The sequence below is a fragment of the Triturus cristatus genome, chromosome 4_1, assembly GCF_964204655.1.
Source record: "Triturus cristatus chromosome 4_1, aTriCri1.1, whole genome shotgun sequence".
NCBI classification, from domain to species: Eukaryota; Metazoa; Chordata; class Amphibia; order Caudata; family Salamandridae; genus Triturus; species Triturus cristatus.
In genome coordinates, this window is record NC_140585.1 from 45,355,586 (window position 1) to 45,371,451 (window position 15,866).

A 15,866-nucleotide genomic window follows, 5' to 3' on the forward strand; every position below is an offset into this window, starting at 1 on the left:
TACACCCTATGAAACCTAACATACTCCTGTGCAATGTAACATGCAGCTTGTGCAACCTAACATTCACCGATATACACCCTGTGTAACCTAACATACACCCTATGCAACCTAACATACACCCTGTGCAAACTAACATACACCCTGTGCAACCTAACATACACCCTGTGCAAGCTAACATACACCCTGTGCAACTTAACATGCACCGTGTGTAACTTGATATACACCCTGTTGAACAAACCACTAACTACAGCATACAAACACAAAATACACATTTGTGGAATTCATGCTCTTTATTACATGGAAAATATGCAGAATCCTACGTAAAGGTGTATCTATCAGCACCCCCATCCTCACCAATTCTATTTTCAATTCTATTTATCATTATTTTTTGCTGCAGGTAAAAAGAAGCACTAAAGAAGAGCACCGAGGAATCTGGTCCATTTGTCTCTTGTATGAACACTTGGTGACCCTGGAGTGAGCCTCTACACTGTTTCCACCTTCGGATTGTTCTCAGGACTCTGCAGGGGCTGGGAGGCGAGCAACAGTGACTTGTCGTAGCCAACTGCGACCACATCTTCTTCCTGAAATGAAGAGGGATTAGAAGAAGGCTTCATTATATAAGTTTTGTAATTGCGGATTTTAGTTAAGCACTGGAGGAACTGAAGCGGAAGCTCAGTACATGCTCGGGGTCTACAAGACGCATCAATCGATGGCCACAGTGCACAAACTTAAAGCGAGAAACTCGCCATACATCCGCTTAGGATACAGGAGGCTTTAGGAGACCACGTAGAGGTTATAGAAGGCGAGGTTAATAAGATCGATCATAGGACAATACACTACGGATGAGGGTGCCACTCCGTAGATATATCGTGGGCAGAGTTGAGTAAGAGCATTTGGGAGGAGGGGAAGACATAGTTACTTGGTGTAATGTGTTGTGTTGGGCAAACTGGGAGTAGGGCATCTGTGGTGTAAAAAGCCTGAATCATCTATAGGACGAGCTAGTCAAAACTGCAGCCAGGCTGGGACTGAATGGCTGGCTCTGGCCCTTGGCACATGTCCCATGAGACTGGTGAGCACAAACGGTGCCAAGCCCAAGACACTAGGAAATGCACTTCCCTCATGTGTGCTGGTTCAGAAATACAAAAACTGATAAATTGAGGACAGCTGACAGTTGTGTATACACAGCCACACAGAAACCTGAAAGGCAGCTTTTCTGCTCGAGTCTTTTCCATTGAAAGTGGAGTTTGTACATAGAACACGTGAATGAAACCATGTCTACCGCCTGCAGCACACCTGAACTTCTCCTGTGGCCTATTGAAGCCTTGTAACCAGAGAGGAAAATGTGGGGATGCCCATGAGCTCTGTTACATACAATTGTTTCTATGGGTAAAGGCCCATCCTTAAGTTGTGAAATCAGTAAAAGCCAATGATGCAAATATAAAAATCATTCTTCCTTTACACTTCACTTTGTAGTAGGAACCAGTGTCGGCTCCTCCGCTAAGGCGGAGGAGTGTCATCCAGCTGCTTTTCAGCAGTGTAAGGTTTAAAAGAGGATGTCGCTACACATAATAACAATTTGTGCCATTCACACAGCAAGTGGCAGACTGCTTTGTCTCTTAGTTCGCGCATTATCATTATGTGCTGCTCGATTCATGACTATTTCAGATTTTGAAACTATTACCTTTAATAATGGTCACTCAATGCAGTGAAGTACTAAACTTAAACACAAAGGTGAAGGAAATAAACCTTTTTTGAATTTTAAGGTGTTTGATATTTTTATGTGACATTTGCTGCACGATTTATATGCTAAATAATCAATGGCTCGGCTTCTACTTTGCCGGCAAGGGGCCAAACAAGACATCTGACTTGGCTCCTCTAGGAGTCTGCTGACTTCCCCAACCCTATTATCATCAGAGTGATGGAAACACTGAAATATAGAGAGCCCCTCACATAGTAAGTGTCAGATTCTCAAAAGCTTTGACTGCAAAACAATTTTTCTAAACATTTTGGAAAATCTGAAACAATAAGATTGTCTGTTTGCTCCACGCGATCTACCATCCTCTGGGAGAAAAATTTCTTTTCATCAAACAAATGATGGAAATTATAGCCTCTAACTCTTACCTACCCCCCAATCATATCTTCCTTGGGGATTTCAACCTGCACTGGAATGATACAACTGACCCATCACTGTCTACCTTCAAGGCTTTCCTCTCAGACCTTAACTTCACCCAGGTTTGCAATGAACCCACCCACAACAAGGGCTCCACCCTCGATTTAATCATAGCTATGGATAACATGATACAACTGCAAGGCATTTCACCATGTGACTGGTCGGATCATAATATAATCTCTTTTCATATCCTAGAAAAGATAATATCTAGCCAAGGTCAACCTCATAGGAACAAACAGCAGTCCAGGAATCTAAGAGACATTCAAGCAACCTCTGATAGCAATAACTTACTCCTTCCAACCGCTAACATGACCAATTCGGACGACCTCACTGAACACTATATGCATACCATGACAAATATTCTTGACACTGTTCCTCCGAAGCAACTCAAGAGGATACCAGTCAAACAGCCCAAACCCTGGTCAATTGCTCTCTCAATGAGGAACTTCACAAACTAAGGCTCTCGGAAAGATTATGGAGAAACTCTCCTTCCCAAACAAACACCAAACAGTTGAGCGCAAGAAGTTCTTACAACAAACATATCCACAGCACAAAAGCCGAATACTTTAGATTTCAACTAGACAATGCCAAAAACAGACCTACAATCTATTTGAAATCATAAAACAACAAGCTAACCACTCAACCGACCTACAATCTACTCCCAAGATATCTCTCCCCAGTGAAGAGGTCTTCTCCGCACATTTTATCGAAAAGTCCGGAAAGATTGAACTAGAACTGCAACTTGCATCACAAAATAGGCTTCATCCGACCCAGCCCATTACATCGACTTGCCAAACCTCAAAGAGTGCTCTGTCCTACAGAGACAAAGACATTACTCCAAAAAATAATGCATCATGGAACAATTTCAGACTTCCTGATTATGTTGAGCTACAGAAAATCATAATGTCATTAAAGCCCTTTAATCATTTCCATGATCTTTTGCCAGACAAACTGTTCAAGGATTTTAGTTCTGCCATTCTCCCATTCTGGTCCTTGATTATCCATGAATCGCTCTTACAAGGTAGGATTCCTGACTGCCTAGAGATAGGACAAGTCACACCCATTCAAAAAAAGCCAAATGTAGACTTATCTGATCCCAACCATTTCCGTCCAATTTCCAATATCATGACTCTAGCTAAACTTCTTGTGAAATGCATACACATACAACTCTGCAATCATATCGAAATGTTTCAGCTGCTTGGCCGATAACAATCTGGTTTTAGAGCAGGACTTACAACTGAAACGGCTCAAACCCACATTTTTGATGACACCTTGAATCTACTTGGCCAAAACAAGCCTTTGTTACTTATCCTTCTTGACCTATCCTCGGTGTTTGACACGGTCAAACATGAGAACCTGATTGATCTTCTGGAAAAAAGGATGGGGATAGCAGGCCCGGTCTTAAATTGGTTAGCCTCCTTCCTACAGAACAGAGCACAAAAAATCCAAGTGAACCATTCCCTCGCTAGCAGTACACCAGTTTCAATTGGAGTGCTTTAAGGTTCCACACTCTCACCTACACTCTTCAACTTGTTCATGGAACCCCTCATAGAAATCCTGAAATGTTGAATCGTACAATACCTCATGCACGCTGATGATACGCAACTTTATATGAAAATGGCCTCTCTGGAAGATATCAAAACTCTGAACTGTGTTCTGAAAACACAACAATGGTTAACTCACAATCACCTTATGCTTAATACTCTCAAGACCGAATTCCTCTTGATTGCTCCGCCCACCTACTCCACACCCATTCAAGACTGGCTCAAACAACTTACAGCCCTCAACTGCGATGCACATGTTGTTGATTCCACTAGATCTTTATGTTATGTTATGTTATGGAAGCTTGTAAAGCGCGCAGCTACCTCCAACGGAAGTGTCCCGGCGCTGAAGACCGCTGGGGAACCCGTCCTGGCTTTCCCTGTGAGATGGTCCCTATCTGGGTATCTCCAAGGTGAAACCAGGCATCCCCGGCGTCTGTGGGGGGCCGTTGTAGAGATGAGGCAAGCTTAATGCCCAGAGTTGCCGAGTGTGTTCCTGGTTAGAGTAGGTACCGAGGCGAGAATTATCGAGTCCGTTTTGACCCTGGTCCACGACCCTGCCGCGTCGGGAATTGAACCCTGGTCCCTGGCCGATTCTCTGCATGCGGGTCTGCCGCCTCTAACCAGTGAGCCACACCTCTTTAGGCATCACGCAAAACAAATACCTGAATATGCAAGACCATATCAGTGCAACAACTAGGGGAGCCAACTACCATCTCTACACTCTTAGGAAAATCAAGCCGCTCCTGCCTCCTGTGGACCTGCAACTTGCAGTCCTGTCCCTAGTGACCTCCCATGTGGAATATGGAATTGTGACCTTGGCTGGGCTGCCCAAAGCTAGACTGGCCCTCCTTAGGGCCCCTCTGAAATCTGCACAGGCTCACATAAACATGATCACACCACACATCACCGAATGCAGCTAGACTGGCTATCAGTTGAAGATCGGATTAGGTTTAAGATTGCCTGCCTGATGCACAAAGCTCTTCATTATAATACCCCCACTTACCTGGCAAAAAAGGCTTGGACTCTCTGGTATGGTTTGGACCCTAAGAAGCTCCAGCACCCTCCTTCTGAAACCTCACAAATTCAAAAAGAAAAGAACCTACAACCGCGCCTTCTCAGGTCTGGCCCCAAGAATTTGGAACGCTCTTCCGCCCAATGTCCGTTCTAACCCTCCGACCTCCTCATTCCAAAAACAAGTCAAAGGATTTATCCTGAATAACCAGCTGCAACAATCATCCTGAAGACAACATAACTAACTTTTATACCCTACAGATAACAAGGTTATCTCATTTGTTGAGACATTTTCTGGATGCAGCTTATGTTCTCGCTACATGTTCCACATGTTTGGGTTTGTTCTTTCGGTATTTTGATTGGTTTACTACAAATGTTTTTGATGTTTACTTGCTTAGTGGCCAGTTGTATCCTTTTTTCTGCTGTACAGTGCTCTGATACCCCCTATGGGTCATGTTTGCGCTATATAAAACTTTTCAAATAAAATTAAAAATAAATAAATCCTATGCACGCTGGAAGATTGCAAAGGGTAATTCAACAGTAGAAGCCGGAAGCAGCGAAAAACACATTAAGGTGAGCAACAGTCAAAAAAGAGAGGCACTTTCTGCTGTCATGTGGCACGTTGAGGCCCGGTTAGAAACACTTTTTACGGACGTGTTTTCTTAAGTTGACTTCTCTTCCACACAATGACTTTTGAAACATTTGCATGCGTGACAATTCAGGATTTGTTTGTCTGAAAATGTATTGCTTACAAAATCACTTCGCTTGTACACTATACCGGTGCCTTGAACACTCTGTGTAATGCCTTGAAATATTGCGCAAAGGATGTTATTTGTTGTTTCGCCCATAAGGTGACTCTGCTATCAAATAGCTCAGCTGAGGCACCGATATGGAAGCATGGTCACTGTTGTTATAAATACACATTTACTACTGTACTCCGTTTGGGAGCACTCAGCTGTCACTGGGAAGTCACCACGATGCAGGTGTTTCAGCCCAGCTGGTTCCTGTTGATCCCTCTACGAGAAGGGATGTCCAATTCTAGACCAAGACAGGGACCTACATACTTTGCCTTCGGGTAAAGGTTATGGATCATCCAATAGGGGATTCCTGGTAGAACATACGTGCACCCTAGACACTTAGGTTAGAAACGCACAGTAGGGATACCCTATACTGAATACTAATGCCCGCAAATATGCATAGTTTTAGCACGATGGAGGAGCTGTTCATTGTGTTCACTGTCCTCATATTACTAATCACTTACATCTGCTTCTGACTATTGATTATTGCAGCACATATATTTTATACAAGAACCACAATGGCTCAATAAATATTCAAAACACCCCTTTCTCTGAGAGAGCAGAGTGACTGAGCGAAAGGGTTCTAGATCGGTTACCACGATTTCAGAGGGGATCAGGGTTGTCTAAGGTTGCCCAGACCATTTGTAACCTTGCTTGGGTGTGGGGTGCTTATGGTGGCACTGTGATCTAAATTGTCTGTAGGCGGACAAATCCTGAGGGGGTGCACAGAATCAGTCTAGTCCCAATCCCAATGTTCATGTTGTCAAACAGACGCATTTCCTACTGGAAACGCTCTTCCGCCCAATGTCCGTTCTAACCCTCCGACCTCCTCATTCCAAAAACAAGTCAAAGGATTTATCCTGAATAACCAGCTGCAACAATCATCCTGAAGACAACATAACTAACTTTTATACCCTACAGATAACAAGGTTATCTCATTTGTTGAGACATTTTCTGGATGCAGCTTATGTTCTCGCTACATGTTCCACTGGAAAGACAGTGCCATTTGATATGACTGGCGGAAAGGTATTTAGGGGAAGGAAGACTGCTGGGGGCATATACCTGGGGTTCATCCAAAAAACAGCTGCAGGTCTCAGTGCGATTATTCACAACACCACAGAACACATCCTTACATACCCTGCCAACTCATTCAGAAGAAGCAGTCAGGACAGGCAGGCACCACAAGCCCTTGTATGTACCTGTTGTGAGACCAGGCTACAGCAGAGGGTCTTACAGCCGTAGAGCAGGAACCACAGGGCAATGCAGATGGCCAGGGAGGTGACCACCAGCAGCAGGACCCCGATGCCAGTGAGCACACTCTGCAGAGGAGAGAAAAAACACTTAGATACATCATCACTCATGGACACCCTCCTTTCCAAGAACCGGGGCCAAAGAAAGGTGACCAGGGGCCCATTTCACATCAAGTTATGGGGCTGTCTGAAGCCGGCCCATGTAAGGTTTGTCAGCGTGGTTGCTTTGCTGTCTGATGCTCTAGGGTGTAGGTTCTTTGCCCCCAACCATAACCCACCCACTGGGGATAAGCTGTCCTGCCTGGTCCTGAGGAGGTCCTTTCTGAGTCTTCATCTTAAATACATTATTTTACAATTTACTGGTAAGGTTGAAGATAAACCCCTCATCTTAAGATTTGGTCTCCCAACACTACCATTTCTTTGATGTCTGAAACACCTCTTGTTCCTGTCGCTTGCATCCTTTCAATCACAATATCTCTAACAGTCGTCTTTACTGTCTGCCACCAGCTCCTCCACCCGGTCATCTTTTGTGCAAAAAAATCTCTTGTCTTTCTTTGTCATTTCCCCATCCCTACACTGTCCCGCTCAATCTCTGCTATTCTCTTTTCATCTACTATGTCCCGGTCACTTTGTTTTCTCCTATATCGGTCTATATAGTTACGTATGCATGCATGCATGTATGTATGTATGTATGTATGTGTATATGTGCAGGTGTGTGTGTGCATGTATGTGGTATTTCTACAGCACAAACCTATCCAAAAGTCAGAAGAGTTTTAGGTGAATTTACAATGCTACAGAGACGCAGAAAAGGGCCTCCTGAGGGCTTGAGAGGGGAAGTGAGTGAGTAAGTAGGACATTATCTGTACATAGTTCTGGCATCTAAAGGATAGAGGGGGAAATGGGTAGGTAGGAAATGATGTCTGTATAGTTCACGCATGGAGAGGTAAAGCAGTTCCCTGAATATCCCATGCGTTGATACTGGAGCGGCGTAGACAGTGAAGTAGTGCATACTCATGTCGATGAGCATTGATATTTATGGCTCTGTCTCCAGGAATGAAGAAGTTTGTGCAGCCCTTTCCTCAGTGTCAATGGCATGCATCTTTGTTCTTCAGGGGTGCGGGTGCTCCACACATGCCAGTCACTATGTGGATGTGTGTAGGCAGACTGGTGGGTTCCTTGTCCCGGCTTTCAGGGTGAGTCTCTACTTACCAATAACTTGGAAACCGCAGCCATGCATTCCTCCATCTTCCAGTCTCTGGACAGTGGTCGAGCGGAGCCGTAGTATCCATAATAACCATTAGTAACATTATAAGTATTGATGGGTCGCTCACAAATGTGAGAGGGTCTCCAATCGTACCAGGGGAACCACCCTAAGTCATTGGCATAGATCACAATCCCCGCAATGGCCACAGCGAGGCTTGCCAGGTTCATCAGCCATGCAAGAGACAACTGTAGGACAAACATACAAAATGATCATAAGCACCACAGGCGTGGGGCTCGCACCCCAAGGTGGACTCACAAACATACATAACAGGTTGGCTTTAAACCCGCATGATCAGCATCCGGTTCTGTTCTTGGATCTGGGCATCTCCCTAAGGGCCGATGAGCATAGGAAAGATTTCTCTTGTATCAACAAAAAGGCAAATAACTTTTGAGGAATCCGATTAATCAAAAACAGTTACTATGTAAGACCTTCAGGGATATTGATTTCTAAAAGGAGATACAAGTCATCACTGATTATAAAGTGGCCTCGGAATACTGCACCAGAGACGAACTACGCAGCATGATCGGGTGAGGGATGGTGGATCACACCATGGAGCTTAGCCAATCACCTATGACATGAAGAGTGGGTTAGGAGATGCTATGAAGCTCTTGATGGTTGTTGTAGCAGAGGACTTGAGGTGGAGTAGAGGCAGGTCAACAGAACGGAAGAGCGAAATGCTAGCAGAGGTAGCCGGGGAGTTGATCCAATCAACCATGACATGACGGATGGGTTAGGAGATGCTATGAAGCTCTCGATGGCTGTTGGAGCAGAGGATTTGGGGTGGAGAAGACAGTAGATTAGAGGCAGGTCATCAGAATGAAAGAGCGAAATGCGAGCTGCGGTGGACAGAGGGTGGATCCAATCAACCATGACATGACGGATGGGTTAGGAGATGCTATGAAGCTCTCGATGACTGTTGGAGCAGAGGACTTGGGGTGGAGAACACAGTAGAGTAGAGGCGGGTCATTAGACCTAAAGAGCGACATGTGAGCTGAGGTTGCCGGGGGGTGGATCCAATTACATCTCAAGAAAAGAGGTCTGTGGGATCGAACAGGCCAGTGCAGTGCTACCAAGCTTTGAAGTAGAAGGTTGAAGAAATCAGAAACAGCTGGTTCCAATACAGAAACATGAAGGTGGGACAACAAAGACTATGCCCAAGAATGAAACTCCCACCACCATGTCTCCATGCCATGCCAACCAACTCTCTGTGCCATGCCAGCACCATCTCTCCGTGCTATGCCAGCACTACGTCTCCAAGACAGCACCACATCTCCATGCCAGCACCATCTCTCTGTACCATGCCAGCACCACATCTCCATGCCAGCACCACATCGCCATGCCAGCATCATGTCTCAATGACATGCTAGCACCATGTCTCCACTATGTCTCCATGCCATGCCAGCACCATGACAGCACCAAATCTCCGTGCCATGTCAGCACCAACTCTCTTTACCATGCCAGCACCACATCTCCATACCAGCACCATGTATCCATGTCATGCCAGTGCCATGTCTCCATGCCAAGCCAGTACCAACTCTCTGTGCAATGCCAGCACCACATCTCCATGCCAGCACCATGTCTCCATGCCATGCCACCACCATGTCTCCATGTCATGCCAGCACAATGTCTCCATGCCATGCCAGTACCAACTCTCTGTGCCATGCCAGTACCAACTCTCTGTGACTGACATGCCAGCACCACATCTCCATGCCAGCACCAAATCTCCATGCCACACCAGCACTATGCCATGCCAAACACTATGTCTCCATCGCATGCCAGCACCATATCATGCTAGCACTTCTTCATGCCAGCATAATATCTCTTTGCCATGCCAGCACCATGACTCCGTGCCATGCCAGCACCATGTTCCTGTGCCATTTCAGCACCACGTCTCTGTGCCATGTCAGCACCTCATCATGTCAGCACATCTCCATGCCATGCCAGCACCACATCATGCCAGCACCACATCTCCATGCCATGTCAGCAACTCATGTCAGCACCCCCTCTCCATGCCATGCCAGAACCAAGTATACATGCTATGCCAGCACCATCTCTGTACCATGCCAGCACCATCTCTCCCTGCCATGCCAGCACCACATCTCCGTGCATTGCCTGCACCACGTCTCCATGCGATGCCAGCACCTCTTCTCCATGCCATGCCAGCACCATCCCTCTGTACCATGCCAGCACCAAATCTCTGTGCCATGTCAGCACCAACTCTCTTTACCACGCCATGACAGCACCACGTCTCCATGCCATGCCAGCACCACGTCTCCATGTGATGCCAGCACCTCTTCTCCATGCCATGCCAGCACCATCCCTCTGTACCATGCCAGCAGCACGTCTCTATGCCATGCCAGCACCAAATCTCTGTGCCATGTCAGCTCCAACTCTCTTTACCATGCCATGACAGCACCATGTCTCCATGCCATTCCAGCACCACATCGCCATGCCATGCCAGCACCAATTCATGCCAGCACCATGTCTCCATTTCATGCCAGCACGCTATCTTCATGCCATGCCAGCAGCATATCTCCATGCCATGCCAGCACCACGTCTCCATGTCATGCCAGCACCATGTCTCCAGGCCATGCCAGCACCACATATCCATGCCATGCCAGCACTATGTCTCCATGCCAGCACCACATCTCCATACCATGCCAGCACCATGAATCTATGCCATGCCAGCACCATGTCTCAGTGCGGGGTGTCCCTCTTGTACCAGTCTCTTAAGATAGCTCACAAGTGCAACTGGTTGGTGGAAGTGCTGAAACACTTACCCAGCTGGGGCTGGCACGCTTTTCTGCAATGATGGAGACTGCTCCAGCCAGGATGAACTGGGGATGGAAAAGATAACATCTCAGGCATAATCAAAGAGATACTAGTGGAGAAGATAGGGATTCCACATATCAGGAAATGCTGTTATGTCAGATGTTTGATTATACTGTATAAATGTGAGTATATAATTTGATTCCTTAATAAATAGGAAGTATTTAAAAATAAAAATAAAAAAGGCGATGCACTTTTTGTTCTAGACTTGCACCATGGAAACTCTTCCAGACTTTGTCGAAGATGTGAGCTGATGCTGCTGGCAGAGAGTTAAACTAGGACTGTTAATCATATCTGAAAGAGAAAATTAGTTATAGATTCCTTACCTTTAGAATTACCCCCAGGCGTCAGACTGGACCCGGAGAATTTTTTCATCAGCAGTACCCCTGTGCATCGAAAGGTAGAGTCAGTTGACTCCGCGTTCGTCGTTGGCATCGTGGTTGCTGGGATGATGTCGCGGTAGCTACTTTGACGCCGCCCTCGCGCGATGACGTCAGTTCTTTCTTTTTCCCCGTCAGCCAGCGCAGATCCGGAGAGAGCGGTACGTCGAGTCACTTTTTGACTGACTTTTTTGATGACGTTTGTCAACACCGTTTTGGAGTCTTTGACTCCTGGTACACGTTAATGAATGCCCGGTTTCAAGGTTTTCAGTTCCTGACGAAAATGATTGTCATGACTGATCCGCCCTGTGCATGCCTGTGGTGCCTGGAACTTGACCCCAAGTCGTGTTCCGACTGCCGGACCATGAATCCAAAGTCTTTGTGGGGGCAGTCCTGAAAGCTTCTCGCGGCCTGGCAGTCCGTTCCGGGCCGTTCGAGGTCCCGGTCGCGGGCGGTCGAGGGACCGGTCGTGGAACCACCACCACTCATGTTTTAAGTACAAGAAGAAGTCGAAGAAAAATCGTTGCTTTTTGACTTCTCCCTGTCCGTCGGCCAACAGGACGAGGGATGTCGGAGGTGCTCAGAGTTTCTCTCCCTTTCCGAGGAACTGGAGCAACCCCTGGCCAGCTTCAAAGTTTTTACGAAGAGATGCATGCCATCTTTGGGCAGTCCGACTCCGCTGGTGTGCCTTCGGGACCCGTGGACTCAGCTGGGGGTCCTAGGCCTTCGACGCCGGCGGCTTTGGCCTCGGCATCACAGGGTCCCCTTTGATCCAGGCCTGGCTCCGGATCGGCACCAGTCAACCTCATAACACCTCCACTGGCGCCGAATCAACCGGCACAACGCCCGCAACAAACACCTGTTGTGTCCCTAGCTGGCGTCGACCCCGGCCTCCATCCCGACGTGGACACGGAGCCGGATCAACGTCGACCGACGCCAGATCCGACACCAATGGGTACTTTTGTTCCCTATTCCACTCTGGTTCTTTCAGGTCAGATTGGTAACCAGAGGAGGGTGAGGAGGACTGGGAGGGGTCTGGAGACCCTTTAACTGACCAGTTGGAGTATGATCTGGACTGGCGAGAGGAGTTGGGGGATGCCAGTGGTTTGGATACCTCCCCAGACCATGGCATGTTGTCTCCTACTGTGGCTACGGAGGAGGAAGATTCTTATATAGTGGTGTTGCGTAGGGCAGGCGAGGCTCTCAACCTCGAGCTACCTACCATGGCAGTCAGGACTAGCCTCCTGACAGAGGTGCTTCAACAGGCAGTGAGCTCTTCGGAGCCCCTGCTGGCGTTTAATGAAGTCCTGACTGACATCTTTTTGGGCACCTGGTCCAGCCCAACACAGGGGCTCCTGTGGATAGGATGATTGCCCGACGCGACCGCCTGGCTCTGGGCAACCCCACTCTCCTCTCCCAACACCCCACCCCTGAGAGCTTGGTGGTCCAAGCCTCGACGTCCAAAGGCACATTTCCTAACGCTCCACCTGATAGGGAATCCAAAAAGCTGGACCATCTTGGGAAGAAAATGTTTTCTTCCTCCAGCTTGGGACTGCGGTCAGTAAACACTGCATGTCTGTTGGGCCGATACACCCACTCTGTGTGGGATACGGTAGCGCAGGTGCTGCTACAGTGCCCAGAGGAGGCCTGCGCCGTGCTCTCCCATGCAGTTGCCGAGGGGAGAGACGGAGCCAAGTTTACCATACGATGTGGACTGGACACCGCCGACTCGCTAGGCAGCACAATTTTAATGTCGGTAGCCCTTCGTCGCTATGCCTGGCTGAGATCGACTGCTTTTTCCAGGGATGTCCAGGCTACCCTCTTGGACATGCCCTTTGATGGCCCTCGCCTGTTCGGCAATAAAGCAGACATCGCGCAAGAGTGCTTCAAGGACTCTCAGGCTACGGCCAAGTCCTTGGGCCTCTCCACCACCCGCCCAGTGCAGTCTGCTTTTCGCCCCTTTCGTGGCTAAGGAAGGGGTGCCCCACCACATTCCACCCAGAACCACAGACCGGCACAAGCTGTTCAGCACCTGGGCGGCCGGGGATGTGGGACCCTCCGCCGTGGGTCTGGGGGCCAGTGAGCAGGCCAGTCCACCACCACCACCTCTGCAGCAGCCTCCAAACCCTTCTAGTCCGACCTTTCAAGGCCACCAATTGCCAGTGGATGGCAGGATTCGCCATCACCTCCCCTACTGGCACATCATCAAATCGGCACAGGTGGGTTTTGCAGAAAGTCTGAAGGACCTACTCCCTCCCATTTGAGACTAACCCCCCCCTGGTCATGCCACCTCAGTACCATCGAATGTCGGAGGATCATCTGGCCCATTTCCAACAGGAAGTTACGGCTCTCTTGGCCAAGGGAGCCATTGAGCGAGTTCCTAACCCAGAAGTAGGTCATGGTTGTTATACCCACTACTTTCTGGTGCCCAAGAAGGACAAAGGCCTGCGTCCTATCTTGGATCTCAGGAACGTCAACCACATCCACCGGAAGGAGAAGTTCAAAATGTTGATGCTAGCTCGGGTTCTGTCTGCCTTCGACCCTGGAAACTGGATGGTAGTGTTGGACTTGCAGAACGCTTACTTTCACATCCCAGTCCTGCCAGCCCCCCAGCGTTACCTGCGGTTCAGTTTACCGTGCTCCCCTTTGGCCTTCCCAGCGCCCCTCGGGTGTTCACAAAGGTGATGGTGGTGGTTGCAGCTCATCTGCGCAGATCAGGGGTTCCAGTCTTCCCCTATCTCGACAGCTGGCTGTTGAAGGCGGACTCACCCCAAGTAGTTTTATCCCACCTCCAGACTACGGCGGACCTCCTGCATTTGCTGGGGTTCTCTATGAACGGGCCGAAGTCACACTTGACACCCTCTCAGAAGCTCCGTTTCATCTGAGTGGTTCTGGACACAACGCAGTTTGGGGTTTATCCTACTGAGCAGCGAGTCCGAGATATTCGGGCTAGGATTCCGATCTTTCAGCCTATATCCCGGGTTTCGGTCTGAATGACCCTAAGGCTGCAGGGCCTCATGGCCTCCTACATCCTTCTGGTAGATCATGCCAGGTGGTATATGCGGGCTCTGCAGTCGGACCTGAAGCTCTAGTGGGCACAGCGCCAGGGGAATCTGTCCGATTGCATTCAGATCTTGGAGGGCACTGTACGTCAATTGCCGTGGTGGCTAACGAACCAGGATTTGGTCAATGGCAGACCCGCTCCCTTCCCCAACCAGACCTCACAGTGGTGACAGACGCGTCAATTCTGGTATGGGGCAGCAACATGGAAGAGGAAGACATCAGAGGCCTCTGGTCTCCAGCGGAGTCTGGGCTCAACATAAACCTTCTGGAGCTTCTGGCGACCCGTCTTGCACTGAAAGCATTCCTTCCATCTGTCCGAGGACGAGTAATGCAGGTGTTCACGGACAACACCACTGCCATGTGGTACTGCAACAAACAGGGCGGGGTGGAGTGGTAGACCCTATGTCAAGAGGCTCTCCGTCTCTGGACATGGCTGGAACATCAGGGCATATCCCTTGTGATTCAACACCTGGCAGGTTCACTAAACGCCAGAGCGCGCAAACTCAGCCGCAGATGCATGATGGATCACTAATGGCGTCTTCACTCGGAGGTGGCGCAAGGTCTCTTTGAGCAGTGGGGTGAGCCTCGGTTAGATCCAGTCGCCACCGAAGAGAATGTGTAATGTCAGCAATTCTGTGCATTGGAATTTCCAAGGCAGCACTCTCTAGGCGATGCTTTTCATCACGAGAGGAGTTGCAGTCTTCTATAAGCTTTTCCGCCTATACCACTTCTGCCCAGAGTGCTGAAGAAGATCAGACGCAACCGGGCTCAAGTCATTCTTGTGGTTCCGATTGGGCACGAAGGGTCTGGTATCTCGAGCTGTTACACATGGCCATCGATCCTCCGATCCGACTGCCACTTCGGGAGATCTTCTGTCGCAGCAGCGGGGGATGATCCTCCATCCGAACCAGTCCAGCCTCCACCTCGTTGCGTGAAGATTGAGCGGTGACAGTTGACAGCCTTCGACCATCATCACGAAGTCTGTGATGTTATTTTGGCAGCCGGGTGTCCTTCCACTAAAACGGTATTCGCCTGCAGATGGAACAAATTTGTGGAATGGTGCACAGCAAAGGCTGTGGATCCCCTTTCTGCCCCTCTTTATGAGGTTCTCTTGTTCCTCCTTTCTTTGGTCCAGCAGCGCTCTGCTCTGGGCACTCTTAAGGGCTATCTCTCTGCCATTTCAGCCTTTCTTGGGCTTCCTGATCAGTCTTCTCTTTTCAAGTCCCCGGTTGTAAATCACTTCCTTAAGGGAATTACTCATCTTTTTCCTCCTGTTCCCTTGGTAATGCCTCAGTGGGACTTGAACTTGGTTCTTACTTACCTTATGTGCGCTCCCTTTGAGCTACTTCATAACTGTCCTCTCAGACTTCGTACTTTAAACACTGCCTTTCTGGTTGCCATCACCTCTGCTCCCAGCAGGGTGAGTGAGCTCCAAGCTCTTTCTTTAAAGCCTCCTTTTCTGGCTGTTCATCCGGACAAGGTCGTCCTCAGAAACAGAACCTTCTTTTCTTCCCAAGGTGGTTACTTCTTTCCACATTAGTCAAACCATCACTTTGCC

The 15,866-nt window shown here is 48.5% G+C and overlaps 1 protein-coding gene across 2 annotated transcripts in view; it reads right to left on the reverse strand.

Moving 5' to 3' along the window:
- Window positions 1-271: 271 nt before the first annotated feature.
- The window catches only part of LOC146839433 (transmembrane protein 176B-like), an 89,170-nt gene continuing 73,575 nt past the window's right edge, over window positions 272-15,866 (reverse strand). The window contains exons 4-7 of one of the 2 annotated variants that reach the window (XM_085651483.1): window positions 10,817-10,873; window positions 7,982-8,221; window positions 6,722-6,841; window positions 272-581 (exon numbers count right to left, since the gene is read on the reverse strand). In XM_085651483.1, coding sequence (XP_085507609.1) covers window positions 483-581; window positions 6,722-6,841; window positions 7,982-8,221; window positions 10,817-10,873 — 516 coding nt within the window. In that variant the 3' untranslated portion in view covers window positions 272-482. Of the gene's footprint in view, window positions 582-6,659; window positions 6,842-7,981; window positions 8,222-10,816; window positions 10,874-15,866 lie in introns of both variants that reach the window. The other variant, XM_085651484.1, reaches the window with a different exon arrangement.